Genomic DNA, 14,778 nt, shown 5'->3' with positions numbered 1-14,778 from the left:
TTGAACGTAAACCTATGGCTGCACAGTTAATCAGCCTAGGTTAACACTGAAACAGTATTCATTTTATCCATCTCTGATGATCCTATTCTAACATATCATAAAAAGATTATTTGTACAATTGATTAACAACTCATTGGTTAAATAACATAGTAGTACCTCACTGAAGCGATCAGCTGGTTTCTGTATTGTTATTTCTATTTTGTCTTGATTAAACTTTTCATGCTATGTGCAGGTTGTAACTCTCTCTGAAGTTTGTTGCAAGAGTAATAGAACTGAACAATTCTTATTTTTCTTTTTATATCATTTATTGCAAACACATGTACTTAGAGCAAAGTTACAACTCCTAAGAAGTTGTAACTTATGCTGACTTGTTAGGATAATGGTGTATTAATACGTTATATAGTTTTCATAATTTCTTGCTTATGTGCATTAAATGTTATTGTCCATTTTTGATGTCCTAATAAGTCTTATTTTATGTGCCCATTTCCATTCCAAACACTTTTTTATATAAAGGGAGCGTGTTGAAAACACAAGTCATCCTGGGGAAATGCAAGTGACAATTCAAAACCTGATGCCTGAAACAGTATATATTTTCAGAGTGGTAGCACAAAACAAACATGGACCTGGGGAAAGTTCAGTGCCATTGAAAGTAGCCACACAACCTGAGGGTAAGCATTAAACGTTTGTTAAGGCAGATAATGATAAAAGTGTCTCTGTATGTTTCATAGAATAGTTTGCTGTTTACTTTGATCTTGTAAGGTTTTGTTGAACTTTTATTATTTTGTAATATATCCTGCTTATTATTTAGTTCAGCTTCCAGGTCCAGCCCCCAACATTCGTGCATATGCTAACTCTCCCACATCAATCACTGTTACTTGGGGTACACCTTTATCTGGCAATGGCGAGATCCAGAACTACAAGCTATATTACATGGAGAAGGGAACAGAGAATGAGCAGGTGAGATATGTTATCTTAGCATACATGTTAGGAAAAGAATGTTTATAATACTTGCATATTATGATCTATAGTAAAGTCATAATTTCAGCCTCATATGGACTGACTGAGCCTATTAAATAAATTAACAAACCCAAATTATGGTGATTTATACATCATGATTTACATCTTTTCAAATAGGATGTTGATGTTGGTGGTCTTTCCTATACAATAATTGGCTTGAAAAAATATACAGAGTATAGCTTCAGAGTTGTGGCCTACAATAAACACGGTCCAGGAGTCTCTACTCAAGATGTTGTCATTCGTACACTGTCAGATGGTAAGTGTCTTCTAATTGCAGAAATAATGCAGATGTATTTATTTACATTCTATATCTAACAGATTTGATTTGGCTTCTTCATATTGTGTAGATCGAAATAAGAAACTTGTTGCACTGAAATTTCTTGGGAAAAATTACATTTTCTTGGGTTTTCCCTTGCATTTTCTCTATTTTACCATTTTGTCTTCTATTTTGGCATTGAGAGAACTATTTTGAGAGACAGTATCTATCTTTGTTTCTATCAATATAATTATCTGGCTAAGCCTCGCAGACACTACTCTGAAAATGTATATATTGGCACTATATGAATATTCAATGAAATTGATAGATCATGGTAAAATCCACTTGCATTATATGCAGAGAGCTATAATTCATTTTTAATTTACACTAGGGATACAGTGCTCTCTGTTAGATGTTCATGGTAAGGAGGCCATTTTCTAAACAATTTGGTCCCAATTCACTGTTCGCCATTCAACTCATTTTATTTTCAGAGTAAAGAAGATGATGATGATTGACTGCTGGATTGAGATTTATAAGACAGTGAAGACAGCTAATAGCAGTAAAGATAGAAGAGGAATAAATAGTATAACTTAGGTCAAACTGAAAAAAACTGATTGCTATTTGCTAAAACATACCGTATTTTTCCGACAATAAGATGCCCCCACGTACAAGACGACCCCCACTTTTCCAACCCAAAATTAAGAAATCAATATTTTAAAGATAGTGCAGAACACATTTTTATTTAGTTATTAGTTAACATTTACCTGATACACTCGGTGGGAGGAGGTCCAAACCGTCTCTCTGCAGCTCTATTTCCAGGCTCTTTTGCTTAACTGATTACATTCAAGCACGAGTGAAACTGCAGATAGCTTGTCTCTGCAAACAGCCTTCCTCTAATTGGTTTGTTCAGCATCAGCTGACGTCAGTTACATCAGGCTCGTGATTGGAGGAAGTCTGTTTGGGAGACAAGCTATTTCACTCGTGATTGGAGGCTAGCAATAGGAGGAAGCCTCTCTGCAGAAACAAAGTATGGGCAGTTTTGCAGTATCGTCTTATAGTCGGAAAAATACGGTAGTTTCATTTCCATTCATATGCTGTATGTTCTTTTAAAACTTAAGTGTCCTTTAAATATTTTTTAAAAATGGGGAAATTGTGGCGTTATAGTTAGCTTCAGCCATTTTCCTGTGAGTTATTTGAAAAATCCTCTTCGTCTACTAATAAATAATAACATTACTGCTCTTTCCCCTCCCTTGTGGACAGTTTTGTGTTTTGCTTTTTATACTTATCTATTTACATATTGAGGGTAAAGTGACTTCCCCTCACCCACTATAGGTTTTAAACCAATGTACGTTTTGATAAAGCAGCTGCAACATATGAGCATGTATCTTTACAAAGTAACGTTAACTGTGTTCTGGAAAATGGGTTGAATGGAAGTCACATTGAATTTTAAAAGCTTATGCTAAATAGAAGGTCAAAACATATGCAGCTTTGATTAAGTTGAGATACTTTTTAGGTAGAATGCCAGCAATATTGTTACCAAGGCAGATACTGTTTAATGTTTACTACAGACAACCCTCTACTCGCAAACTTTCGAGTTACAAACTTTTTCCAATACGAACAAACCTCCCAACAACTCCAACAATGAAGGTCCTGGAAGGAAGGTCCCAGAAGTTTACGGTGTGCGTGCGTATATATGTGGCGCACTGTTAATATCTGGGCAGTGCATACATGGTGCAGTGTGGTTGGACTTAGGAAGAAAATGAACTTACAAACAGCCTCTTGGAACATAACCTGTTTGTAAATAGAGGACTGTCTGTATTCATATTAAGTATCAAGTAATATCAAGGGGGTATTATATTGAGTTTAATAAACTGTTTTGATTTAGAGACAAGATTGAGTTTATGTTGTGTGTGTGTGTGACCACTCATTTGTATCAAATGTAAGGCATGGTAAAGTACCTTTAAGGGTGATATAGGAAAATGTGAATTGTGACTTGTTCCAGTGGAACTTTTATCTATCAATCTATTCACTTTAAAAAAAAAAACTCATGAATGCTGAATACTTCCATACATGGACATAACTCTACTAACATGTGCTTTTCTTCTGAATTTGGGAATGGCTTCAGGGAATAACACTTTTCAGTAGTTGCTTCCATTCTAGAGAAATCTTCTCTAGTAAAACTTTGTTTACTGGGATTCAGGAATATGATTAAAACTTGGCTTTTCAGGCAAGGTGAAATTTATGTGGAATATGATTGATGTGATATACAGATAGCCCTCATTATCCATAGTTTCATCCTCTATGGTGTTGCATATCCATGGCTGGAAAATATGGACCAGATCTTGTTACCAATAGTAAAGGGTTTTGTGTATCCATGATTATTGAGGGTTTTTTGTTTGTTTGCTTATGTATATTGTATGCATGTGTTTTTTTTTCATTATCATTACCAATAGTTGTTTAGGGGTCCCCTCTCCTGTATTTTTCTTACTTTGAATCAGATACTGGGATGAATTTTGAGTAATTTCTTTTAATGTTTCTAGTTCCCAGTGCTGCACCCCAGAATCTAACACTAGAAGTGCAAAACTCCAAGGTAAGACATGTCTCTTTAGACATGGATGAAGTCTATATCTAAAGAGAAGAACTACAGCTGATTTTCTACCTTATATCTTGAGGGTGTGATGAATAAGCTGTAGTTTATAAGCTTCCTTTTTTTTTTTTTTTTGCACTGGATACAATCTCAATTTTCATGCTTAAAGCTGCAGCAAACATTGACTATACTAGCCAGTGTACAAATGGTTAAGACATTCTTTGTTTCAGGACCAGCAGTGAAGAGTAATGTTAATGTTTCAAAGTATCTTGTGGGAATTCCTTAATATGGAAGATCACACGCACACACATTTACATAGAATATTATTTGCAAGTTACATAGTTGGGTTGTTTCCAGATACATAATTTTAATGCCAGAGTTGTTACGTAGGTTTATATACAATATTTCTAGGTATGTGTAAATATAGTGGAGATTGATGAAGCATGACAATTAGCATAATTTAATTTAGAGAATATGATTTATAATGCCATTTAACTTCCCACAGAGCATTATGATGCATTGGCAGCCTCCTCCCACAGGAACACACAATGGACAAATTACCGGCTATAAGATTCGATACCGAAAAGTGATTCGCAAAAGCGATGTGACTGAAATTATTGTTGGGACACAACTTTCACAGCTAATTGAAGGTGAATAAGTTGGAATTCTCTATCTAATAACAACAGAAACTAACTGCAAGCTTCTTATGTTAGGAAAGAAAATATCCCCTCTTCTTCCATGGAAAAGAAGAGGGCATATTATAAAAATAACATTCTTTGCCCTTGTTATATTTCTTTTGATCATGGGAGTCCTGCCATCTTGTTTTACTTTGGGTGTTCATCGCAGATACTCCTTTTTCACTCAAGCCGTCCTAAAGACTGGTGGGTAATTCCCTTTAATTCTGCCTTCCGTGCTTGAAATAAGGCCTAACCCATCTAGGAAAGTCCCTATAAATCAGATTTATCAGATAAGAATATTTTAATTCACATTTTTAATTGTTTAGTTATGCTTTTATCTAGGTGTTTTGTTTTTATAGAAATTGTTAAGAGCACCTGCTGTGGAAATAAATAAAATGAATAAATCATTTGAAACTCTTAGTCCTTCTATTTGCTAAAGGAAAATTACATATTCTTTTGCTACTGATATACAGGAAAGGTTACTGCAGTGTGTCAGTCCTGTCATGCCTGACAGATAGTAATTGCTGACAACTGAATCTCTTGGAGTCTTACAGCAAATATTATTGATTTGTCCTTCTTAGCTTTAGGTTATGCTCAGGTAACCATCAGAAAGATGAAAGGCCAAGACATAAAGTATTTATTTAACTAGATCTATGTCAGCTTTGACTCAGATTATAACTTAGAAATAATAATCATTTGAAGATAATTCATTGGAGCACTTAGAAATAACAGAATAATGGAACTGTTGCTATCCTAATTAGAAGCAGAAAGTTTGCAATTAATATTGAAAACTCTATTTTAGTATGATGTGTTTTATATTAGGTTTGGAACGAGGTACAGAGTACAGCTTCCGAGTGGCTGCCTTAACAGTCAATGGCACAGGAATATCTACTGATTGGATATCAGCAGAAACATTTGAAAGTGACCTTGACGGTATGGTTATCAAGATTTACCAGAATATGTGTGTTATGAACATGAAAGCTTACTGAGAAAATACAGAAATCTTTTACATTCCTTAGCCAAAGGATTAAAAAGTGTTTGCAGGGAGTATCTGTGGCTCGGCGGCGGGGCAGAAGGGAACATATCCCTATTTCTGAAGAAACCAGGTTGACATGCAGTCCAACTCAATCACAGTTCATAGTGACTTAGTTGCAGCAAAATGTTGGTAGGAATGTGTGTACCACTGAAATTAATATTACATGGATGTACATCTTGTCCATCTGTGTTATGTTACTTTAAATAATAAAGCCAGAGCTTGATAGGCTAAATGACTTGACACGTATACATAGTCAGTATAGTACTGCAAGTCAAGGAATGTTGTGCTGGTTGTCTTAGCAATAGCCCTGTGATTCCCTATGTTCCTGAGTACTTTTCCTCAGATAGTCAAAGGCGGTGATCTTTTAAGACCATGATGAGGTTACATTTATGAGAGTATCCATGATTAGTTGGGGTTACTGGGGTTACTAACATGGGATAAAGTGTAAGAGAAATGGGACGGGTCCAGTAGGCCCAGTAGAAGATCAGCTTTTGTCTTGAAAACATCAAATATAAACAGCCATTAGCATGACTAACTCTCATTGTATTTTCTGTCCTTTAACTTAAATGCCAGAACTGTGTAGAGGGTATAGGAAATGGCCTTGAAGGACAAGAGGAAGAGCTGCTACCAAGGCAACAGTCAGATAAGTGGGACATGAGCCCATTCCAAGAAACTAATTTGAGAAAACATCTCAAGACAGACCCCTCCCTAGTTCACACAAAGAAAAAGTGAGGGAGGCGGAAAGCACATTCAGACTTGCAAGATTCTGTAACTATAGCTGTTAAGATAAAAGTAGTCCTGACCTATATGGGATTGGTTTCTTAGTCTGGTCTACCTTATAGGTCTGACAAACTGGTATAATAATCTAAATAAGTCAGTGATGTTTCTTAACAGTAAATACATGGCCACCTATCTCACAAAAAGTGACTCTGGGCGGTGTACAACAATCAAATAAAACAATATATAAAAAACAATCATTATAAAAATATAAGAAGTCATTATTAAAAATTAAAATGTTATTAAAAATTTAAAATATACAAACCGCAAGCCATGGAGAGAGTAAATATATCAACCACAGTGGAGCCATCTAAGAAAATCTCCACTTCCCTGGGATGCCCAGGCCTGGTGACTTATTTAAATATTTATTTAAATATATTATATTATATTATATTATATTATATTATATTATATTATATTATATTATATTATATTATATTATATTAATTATATTATATTATATTATATTATATTATATTATATTATATTATATTATATTAATTATATTATATTATATTATATTATATTAATTATATTATATTATATTATATTATTTCTCTTCTTTATAGAATCTCGTGTTCCAGAAGTTCCAAGTTCCCTGCATGTCCGTCCACTTGTAACAAGTATTGTTGTTAGCTGGACTCCACCCGAAAACCAGAACATTGTGGTCAGAGGGTATGCTATAGGGTATGGGGTAGGCAGTCCCCATGCTCAGACCATCAAGGTGGATTATAAGCAACGATACTACACTATTGAAAATTTGGGTAAGAAAAACTACAGGATATTTTATTCTGACATTTTTCTAAGTAAATGCTTGCTTTTTATGTGTCTCATTTGTGTTTCATTTGGTGTTAAAAGTGTCTGTTTCTACATCCACTCTAGATTTTATGATGTTTGGAAATAATATGATGTCTTTAGTTCTTGTTGTAGTGCTTGAATTAATATGATAAAGCTGGAGACTGTTTTATATGAATCTTGAACTATCTCTCAAAACAGATGTTTCTGTAGCACTACAGAACCACATGTTTAATGCACACTAATAGAATTAAAAATCATGTGGTTTCATGCTGTTTGGTGTATCTGAAAACGTCAAGCACATTATTGTAATAGGAAAAAATGATGATTTGTAATAAACAATTGAATTAACCATTTTGATTTTTTTTTTTTTAGATCCCAGCTCCCATTATGTGATAACTTTGAAAGCATATAACAATGTTGGTGAAGGAATCCCTCTTTATGAGAGTGCGGTGACCAGGGCCTATACAGGTAAAAGATGAGAGTGACCTAGATGGTCTAGCTCAAAAGGGCATTCAAACTGTTCATAGTTTGCTGGTGGCTTGTTTCTTTGTTCAGTGTTCAGAGATAATTTGCTGAACCCCATCTTCTGAACAATGACTTTTAAATCTGGATCAGTGATTTCCTGATTTCCTTTGTAACTCCTACTGTCAACTTGGAACGTTGGCCATAACATGGATTATACATTCTTAAATTTGCTTGCTGAGTTTCCCAATCTACAGTATTATAATTGTAAGCATGTTGGTATAAATGTATGTGAGTCAAAAGCATGTTATGTTTCCCAATAATGTGTATAGTTATCACTCTTTAAATTAAATGATCCATTAGATAAAAATCAAGCCCTTAAACATTATAGACAACTAACCTTTGTGATACTGTTATTGTTTGATAAATGGTACTGTCTGGGATGTAGTTTGAAAGAAAATACTTATTGGGAATTTTGTTGCTGGGTTGTTTTTTTGCTAGATCCCAGATGTTCTTATAAGGATATTTTCTGAATTTCTTTCTGCTTGCAGAAGTGCAGACTTTCCTTTTAATACTATGTATTAATACTGTATATTCCTCTATCACTTTCTCTGTTGGATGCTAATTCTACCTTGATTTTCCAGCATCAGTTTGGAGATGGAATAAATTAAAGTTTTAATGCAACTAATGCTGTATATCTCAATTAGTAAACTTTTCCAAATGAATATTAAGATTTGAAAATAATTGTTCTTGTTAACTTTGATAACAACCTACTTAAATGTTAAGTCCTGTAGAATCTGCTTATGCTGTGTATTTTTAAAAGGAAGCAAAATAATCACTGAAAACTTTTTTGCTGGTGCTGTGTTGCCTATTAATTCTGGCTTTTCTTTCTTTTTCTCCACTTCTCACCTTTCATTTCATTGTATTACCCTGCATTCCACCCTTTTGTTTCTATTCATGTATAATGCCACCTTTCTTTTTTATTGTAATACCCTACTTTTTACCCATCAATTCTTTAGACACTTCTGAAGTTGATTTATTTGTTGTTAATGCTCCGTACACTCCAGTGCCAGATCCCTCCCCCATGATGCCACCTGTAGGAGTTCAGGCTTCCATATTGAGCCATGACACCATTCGAATCACCTGGGCAGACAACTCTCTGCCAAAGAATCAGAAGGTTTCGGATGCCCGTTACTACACAGTCCGCTGGAAAACCAACATTCCTGCAAACACAAAGTACAAGGTAAGAAAAATGTTAGGATTACAAGCTGCTGTCAAAACCTTCTGCAATTAAAAAATATATCTAATATGTGTTTTCCATAAGCGACCAAGAGAAAGGGGGATGATAGGAACTAAATAATTACATTCTTATTTTGTAATTTTCATAGACAGCAAATACAACTACCTTAAGCTTCTTGGTCACTGGCTTAAAACCAAACACTTTATATGAATTCTCTGTAATGGTGACAAAAGGCCGAAGATCAAGCACTTGGAGTATGACAGCACACGGAACTACTTTTGAGCAAGGTATTGGCCATATGCCTTTTTTACAGGACGACATTGCTGCTTCCTTTTCTAAACATCTCAGTATAAATACTATGCTTGTAATTGGTCATTTGTTTTTCTCAGGATGTGGGAGAACTGCCATAATGCTGACCAAAAAAAGGTTCTATATGCAAATAAGTGCCTTTCTTTGGCATTACACACTTTCAGTAAAACTAAATTTGTATGCATGCTCTTCAGATCTGTCTTCTCAATTGTCATCAGAGGGATACTATTCAGGAACTTTATTAAGCTGACTGATTTTAAACTTTTTTCCCTCGCATCTCATCCTAGATAAATACAATTGAATACCTGTAAATGCAGCAGATGTTTTAAACATGCAAAAGAAAATAGAGAGCTGTAATTTTTCTGTTTTTTTTTCTAAATTCCACAGAATACTGTACATGATTTGAAACTCTATAAAATGGAGTTAGGACTCTGTGGAGTCATCATTTCTTATAACTTTCACTGATACTGTTATAAATTACAGTTCAATACATCGTCTAGTAAGTAGCAAGATTTAGAAGATGTGATAGTAAGCGCTGATGGTGAGGAGGGGGCTTTGATGAGATGTCACTCATCAGAAGATTATATTCATTGTTAAGTCCTGCGTGCAAAATCTTAAGCTTTTTAGTATTAGTGTTTCTGCATTAGCAGGCAAATTTTAAATTACTATTGCTTGGCAGGCTTATATTTTTTTGTAATTGGCTTTAACTCTTTGCAGAAAACACACTGAATTATAAAGATTTATGTTTAATTTATGTTTTAAATTAAATTAAATTTAATGTTTAATTTTAAACATTAAAATTAAACATTAAATTAATGTTTAATTTAAATTTTCTTGCAGTTCCAACTTCCCCACCAAAGGATGTAACAGTGGTCAGCAAAGAAGGAAAGCCCAGAACTATAATAGTCAACTGGCAACCTCCATCTGAAGCCAATGGCAAAATTACAGGTGAAATGTCTTTTGGATAACATACAGTGATGATGATGTTATAAATAAGTGGGAAGAAAGATATTAATTACATTGGATAAAGCTCTAAGCTCTTTATAGGTTGTAGATGTATAATATTTCTTGTGGCAGATAGGATGATTCGATGGACGCACGTCATGCTAACAGTATGAATGTGCTTGTCCCTTGTCTGTGCAAATGTTAGGACTGTGCAATGCCTTGGATTTGATTTCAGAAAGATACTTAAGTGTACAGAGGGCTACAGTGTAGTGCTTGTCTCCAACTTCTTAAGTAGCTTCCCACCACCCCAGCCTGTGGTGGGCAGCTGTACAGCTGTGGAGAGCAGCTGTACAATGCAGGAAAAGAAGCAACTACTTGACAGAGTTGCAGAGAGATGCTATATTCATGCCCTTATGTGCTTTGAAGCACTTTTTGGGAATTGAATCCAGAGTACTGCACAGCCTTACTACATATGTTTACATAGTGTTACACACTCAGAATTTGCTGGTTTAAGCCGCAGCTGGAAGAAAGTGTACGTGTAGTTGAGGACTGGGCTTAAAGAGAATGAATGGATGGGGAAGAATGGTCTCACCCTCATTACACAAGGAAAAATAAGAAAAGATGGACTTCAATAATTAGCTTGATGCTAATTATTTATTTTTGTGGAAGACACCTACAAGAGGTCATCAAAAGCTTTTTTCCCTTGCTTATGTTTTATTGTGGTACATAGAAAATAATACTCCTCTCACATTTCTTCTGCAATGCAAATGGTTTTCTTCTGTGAGTTATGGAATATGTGAATCAGAGACTTGGATTTAATAATGCATTATCCATTTTTCCTTTAGTACTCTATAGCAATTTCGATGTTTCAGTTAATCTAGCTTACATTTTAAATGTACATGGATTTTACTTGGTTAGATGTAAATAGGCTGAATTGAGGACGTGACCTTGATTTCCTTTTCTAATGGCAGTAATTCAATATATGTGTGTCTTTAGCGGAAGAGATTGAAAAAAGCATGAGAAATATGAATTTTTCAGAGCTTGGAAGCATGCCTTCATAATTCACCAGCTCTTCTGTTTTTGTTGTGCAGGATATATAATTTACTATAGCACAGATGTCAACGCTGAAATACATGATTGGGTCATTGAACCAGTAGTAGGCAATAGACTGACCCACCAGATTCAAGAGTTAACCCTTGACACAGCGTATTACTTCAAAATCCAAGCCCGTAACTCCAAAGGCATGGGCCCCATGTCAGAGTCCGTACAGTTCAGGACCCCTAAAGGTAGGTTGCAGTGCAATACTGTACGCTTCTGAGTAAATATACGAGACAAGCGGTTTGTGAGGAACAAGGTTTCACATGGTGAATGTAAAAAAAAAAAAAGGAATTCTCTGTCTGGGGTTTTGGCTTTACTTTTCCCATGACCCAGGTGGATGGAAGCAAACGGTTATTAAAATGTTTGCACTAAAGTAGAAAAGATAAATAGTAATTTTTCAGGCCATTTCTGTAGGGTGAAAACCAATAAACTAAACGCTTAACTTGAAAATATAGGGGGTTTTTTGGTGGTGCAAGCAATATCTTATATGTTTTTCTGAGTAGATTGTTTATCAGGCATTGCCCTCATTAGAACAGCTGCTTGTTATCTGGACTTCTACAGTGCGCTGCGGTGGCCTATCATGATTTGGTTAGGAAATATGCATCTGTAATATATATAATGTTTTGGTTGAGCTGAAGAGCAGATAATGCTTTCTGAGAAGCTTTAGCACAAGGGTGGCCCACCTTTGGCCTTTGAGAGATGTGTCCTCCCAGGATTCATCCGTTGGGAGCTGGATTGCACACCAGTGCTGGGCAAGGCTGAAGCAAGCAGTGAGAAGAAGTCCCGTTTTCTTTTTTCTCATGCCTTTTTCCTTCCTTGCTGTCTTTCTGACATACTCCTTCCTCATTCTGTTTTCCTCCTCAAGCAACGGGTTCTTGAGGAAGGGGTGTGCGTTGATTCCTATGCTTGGTCTCAGCCAAAAGACTGAGAAGCCCTTTACAGCTTGCCAAGGGTTTTGTTATTGAGTGAGGGTTGCCCATCTTAGTGGTGCCTACCTTTAGTGGTGGTAGTAGTGGTAGTGCAATTTTCATTTCCCATTTTCAGAGATGATTCTTTCTGTGTCAGTGAATTTTGGTCTTTTGTGTGCTTCTTCCCTTGTGCTTGCCTTGGTAGCTGAATCATCAGATAAAATGTCTAATGATCAAGGTAAACCAATAGATGTGCTTTATGTGTTATGCTATCTTTTATGAGTATTATTGTTTTTCTTACAGCCTTGCACTATTAAATGTCAGTATTCTTGTGAAATTTTAAAGTATAAGAAACTGGAGTTTCTTTTGGTAAAGAGTATATTTGGAATGTGTGCATTTTTTTATATCTTATCTAGAAGTGAAATTATTAAAAATTAAAACTGCACAATAACTTTTGAATTCTCTGGATAACAGTACATTTCTCTCTTTTTAAAATGAAAATAGTCCATTAATGGGTAGGCTTTTAACTTTTTAATCTCTTTCATTTTTTACTTTTATAGTATTGCTTAGAAGATCTGACAATACTGTTGCAAGAGCGATTCACATATACGTTAACGACACACATTTACAGATGTTTATTTATGTACAGTCATCAGAAACCAAAACCAATACACAGTATCTTTAAATGAATGAAAGCAAGAAAAGAATAAGAACAATAGAATAGCAGCAAAAAATTATTGCATTCATCCAGCTGTGTATTCTCTTTGAAGTGAATCTCACTGCATCTACCTCTTATCAATATCCAGTGGACAAGAGCATATATCAACTGGAATTTGTCAAGAACTGACTGCTGCATTGCTTATAGATATTCCTAAATGTGTTCCAGGCTTTGTTAGAAAGGATTAAGCAGGAGGATAATCATAATGTGCCTACTTCCCTTTCAGATTTAATATGTCTTGAAAATATTTGCCATTATATTCACTGACTGAATATGGGCTGTAGTAAGATAACCATTGGTAGGACAGTTCTGTAGGCTCCAGCTGTTCAGAAAAGGGGCACAGAGAATTAAAAAAACAAAGGTCTTACATGTACAGAATATTGCATTTTGTCTTGTTATCAGAAAAGATTCGGACTATTACACAGTGGTCATATCTGTGATTACAAGGGTATAATTCTAGCTATTCTTAATATAATTGATTTAGCATCTTTAAATATGCTCTACTGTGTGTGTGTGTGTGTGTGTTTGGAGTATGTGTCTATCTTGGGGATGGGCAACCTTTGGGCAATCAGAAGCAAAAAATCAGCCTCCTAGAGGGCTTCAGAAGTCATCCTGTTATTTGGTGATGTCACAAGAAGGGGTGTACAGTAATTAACACTTTAGGGTCTATTTTTAGTTTTTCTGGAGGATTTTAAGGGTGGCGATTGAAGCAAAAGTATTATGAGAATCAAACTGCTATTTTCTCCTTCAACTCCCCCCCCCCCCAAATTCCAATCTGTTTCCATCTAAATTCTTTAGTAAAATAGTCTGATTTCTCTGGCACAATTTGGGATTGATATTTTTGAGGGGAGGGACTCTTTTTTTATTGCAAATGAGAGTGGTTGGCCTATTAGAACCCCCTATTCCCATTCCCATCTATTATTTTTGAAAAACATTGACAATTTTCCACTAAAATATTTGGGGTGGTGTAATCTCAGGCTGAATAGATGCTGGAGAGCCACAGGTTGCCCACCTGTGATCTGTGTAAAAGCAAAAGTTAAGCAATGTATTAAACTTTCAAAAATTGACAAGATGAGATAGTCAAAACACTTTACACAGTTAACATTTTATTCTACAGCATTGGGATCTGCAGGAAAAGGAAATCGGCCAGTGGATGCTGGAACAGACCATAAAACACCCATCAGTGGTAAGTATGTTCTCATCTCTGTTGATAGCCAAGATCTTGAAAACAATTCATGTTATAATTTCCCCAAAAGATAGGGCGTGTTTTTCAGGTCAATGTCAAGGGCTTATTAGAAAGAGAAAAATCCAGTTGAAATTCCCAACAAGGCAAGATGTCTCTCTTGGATAAAATGGATTTTTATTTACCTTAAGCAGTAATTTTCAGTTCTTTCATTCAAAATAAAATGACAACTCTAAAATAATTTAGAATAATTTTTGTGTTCTTTTTTAGGAAGCAACAGCCCTCATGGCAGCCCCTCTCCATTAGAATACAATATGCTTCTGATAATAATTGTATCTGTGGGAGTGATCACCATTGTGGTTGTAGTGATTGTTGCTGTATTTTGCACTCGACGGACCACCTCTCACCAGAAGAAGTAAGATTTTTTTTCAGTTGCTCTGCGGTGGGGTGGGGTGGGGTAGGGTGTGCCTTTCTGCTGGTTTCAGAGATACGGGTGTGATTTACAATGAAGAGGCCTATTGGATTCAATATAATAAAAAGGCAAAATAAAGTTGCATATTGTGCGTTTGTGTGAACTTAAATTTTAGGGCTTTCCCACATAAGGGTTCTATACCAATTTAACAGCTCTAGACTTCTCTGTTTTTATAATATGAACAGTGTTGGAGGGCTGAACTAATGCGTTACTGGCTCAGATGCAGTATAGTTGAAACCATTTCAAAACTATGTTTCGGGTGGGTGGGTATGTTTTGCTATCTTGAGTTGCTGTG

At 35.4% G+C, this 14,778-nt stretch overlaps 1 protein-coding gene across 6 annotated transcripts in view; it reads left to right on the top strand.

Annotated features, from left to right (window-relative positions):
• The window catches only part of NEO1 (neogenin 1), a 73,981-nt gene that overhangs the window by 46,131 nt on the left and 13,072 nt on the right, over positions 1-14,778 (top strand). For 5 of the 6 annotated variants that reach the window (XM_088148457.1, XM_088148456.1, XM_088148454.1 and 2 more), the window contains exons 9-22: positions 514-668; positions 809-957; positions 1,135-1,273; positions 3,814-3,863; positions 4,366-4,510; positions 5,360-5,470; positions 6,920-7,114; positions 7,521-7,616; positions 8,630-8,853; positions 8,999-9,137; positions 10,000-10,107; positions 11,196-11,390; positions 13,946-14,014; positions 14,282-14,426. In XM_088148457.1, coding sequence (XP_088004583.1) covers positions 514-668; positions 809-957; positions 1,135-1,273; positions 3,814-3,863; positions 4,366-4,510; positions 5,360-5,470; positions 6,920-7,114; positions 7,521-7,616; positions 8,630-8,853; positions 8,999-9,137; positions 10,000-10,107; positions 11,196-11,390; positions 13,946-14,014; positions 14,282-14,426 — 1,920 coding nt within the window. The remainder of the gene's footprint in view (positions 1-513; positions 669-808; positions 958-1,134; positions 1,274-3,813; positions 3,864-4,365; positions 4,511-5,359; positions 5,471-6,919; positions 7,115-7,520; positions 7,617-8,629; positions 8,854-8,998; positions 9,138-9,999; positions 10,108-11,195; positions 11,391-13,945; positions 14,015-14,281; positions 14,427-14,778) is intronic. The other variant, XM_088148453.1, reaches the window with a different exon arrangement.

Source organism: Python bivittatus, unplaced genomic scaffold, assembly GCF_059951505.1.
Source record: "Python bivittatus isolate LINGU-HERP-01145 unplaced genomic scaffold, Pbiv_v1 ctg000530_np1212, whole genome shotgun sequence".
Lineage (NCBI taxonomy): Eukaryota > Metazoa > Chordata > Lepidosauria > Squamata > Pythonidae > Python > Python bivittatus.
Note: the sequence above shows the minus strand (reverse complement) of the source record. Positions and strands in the feature narration are given on the sequence as shown.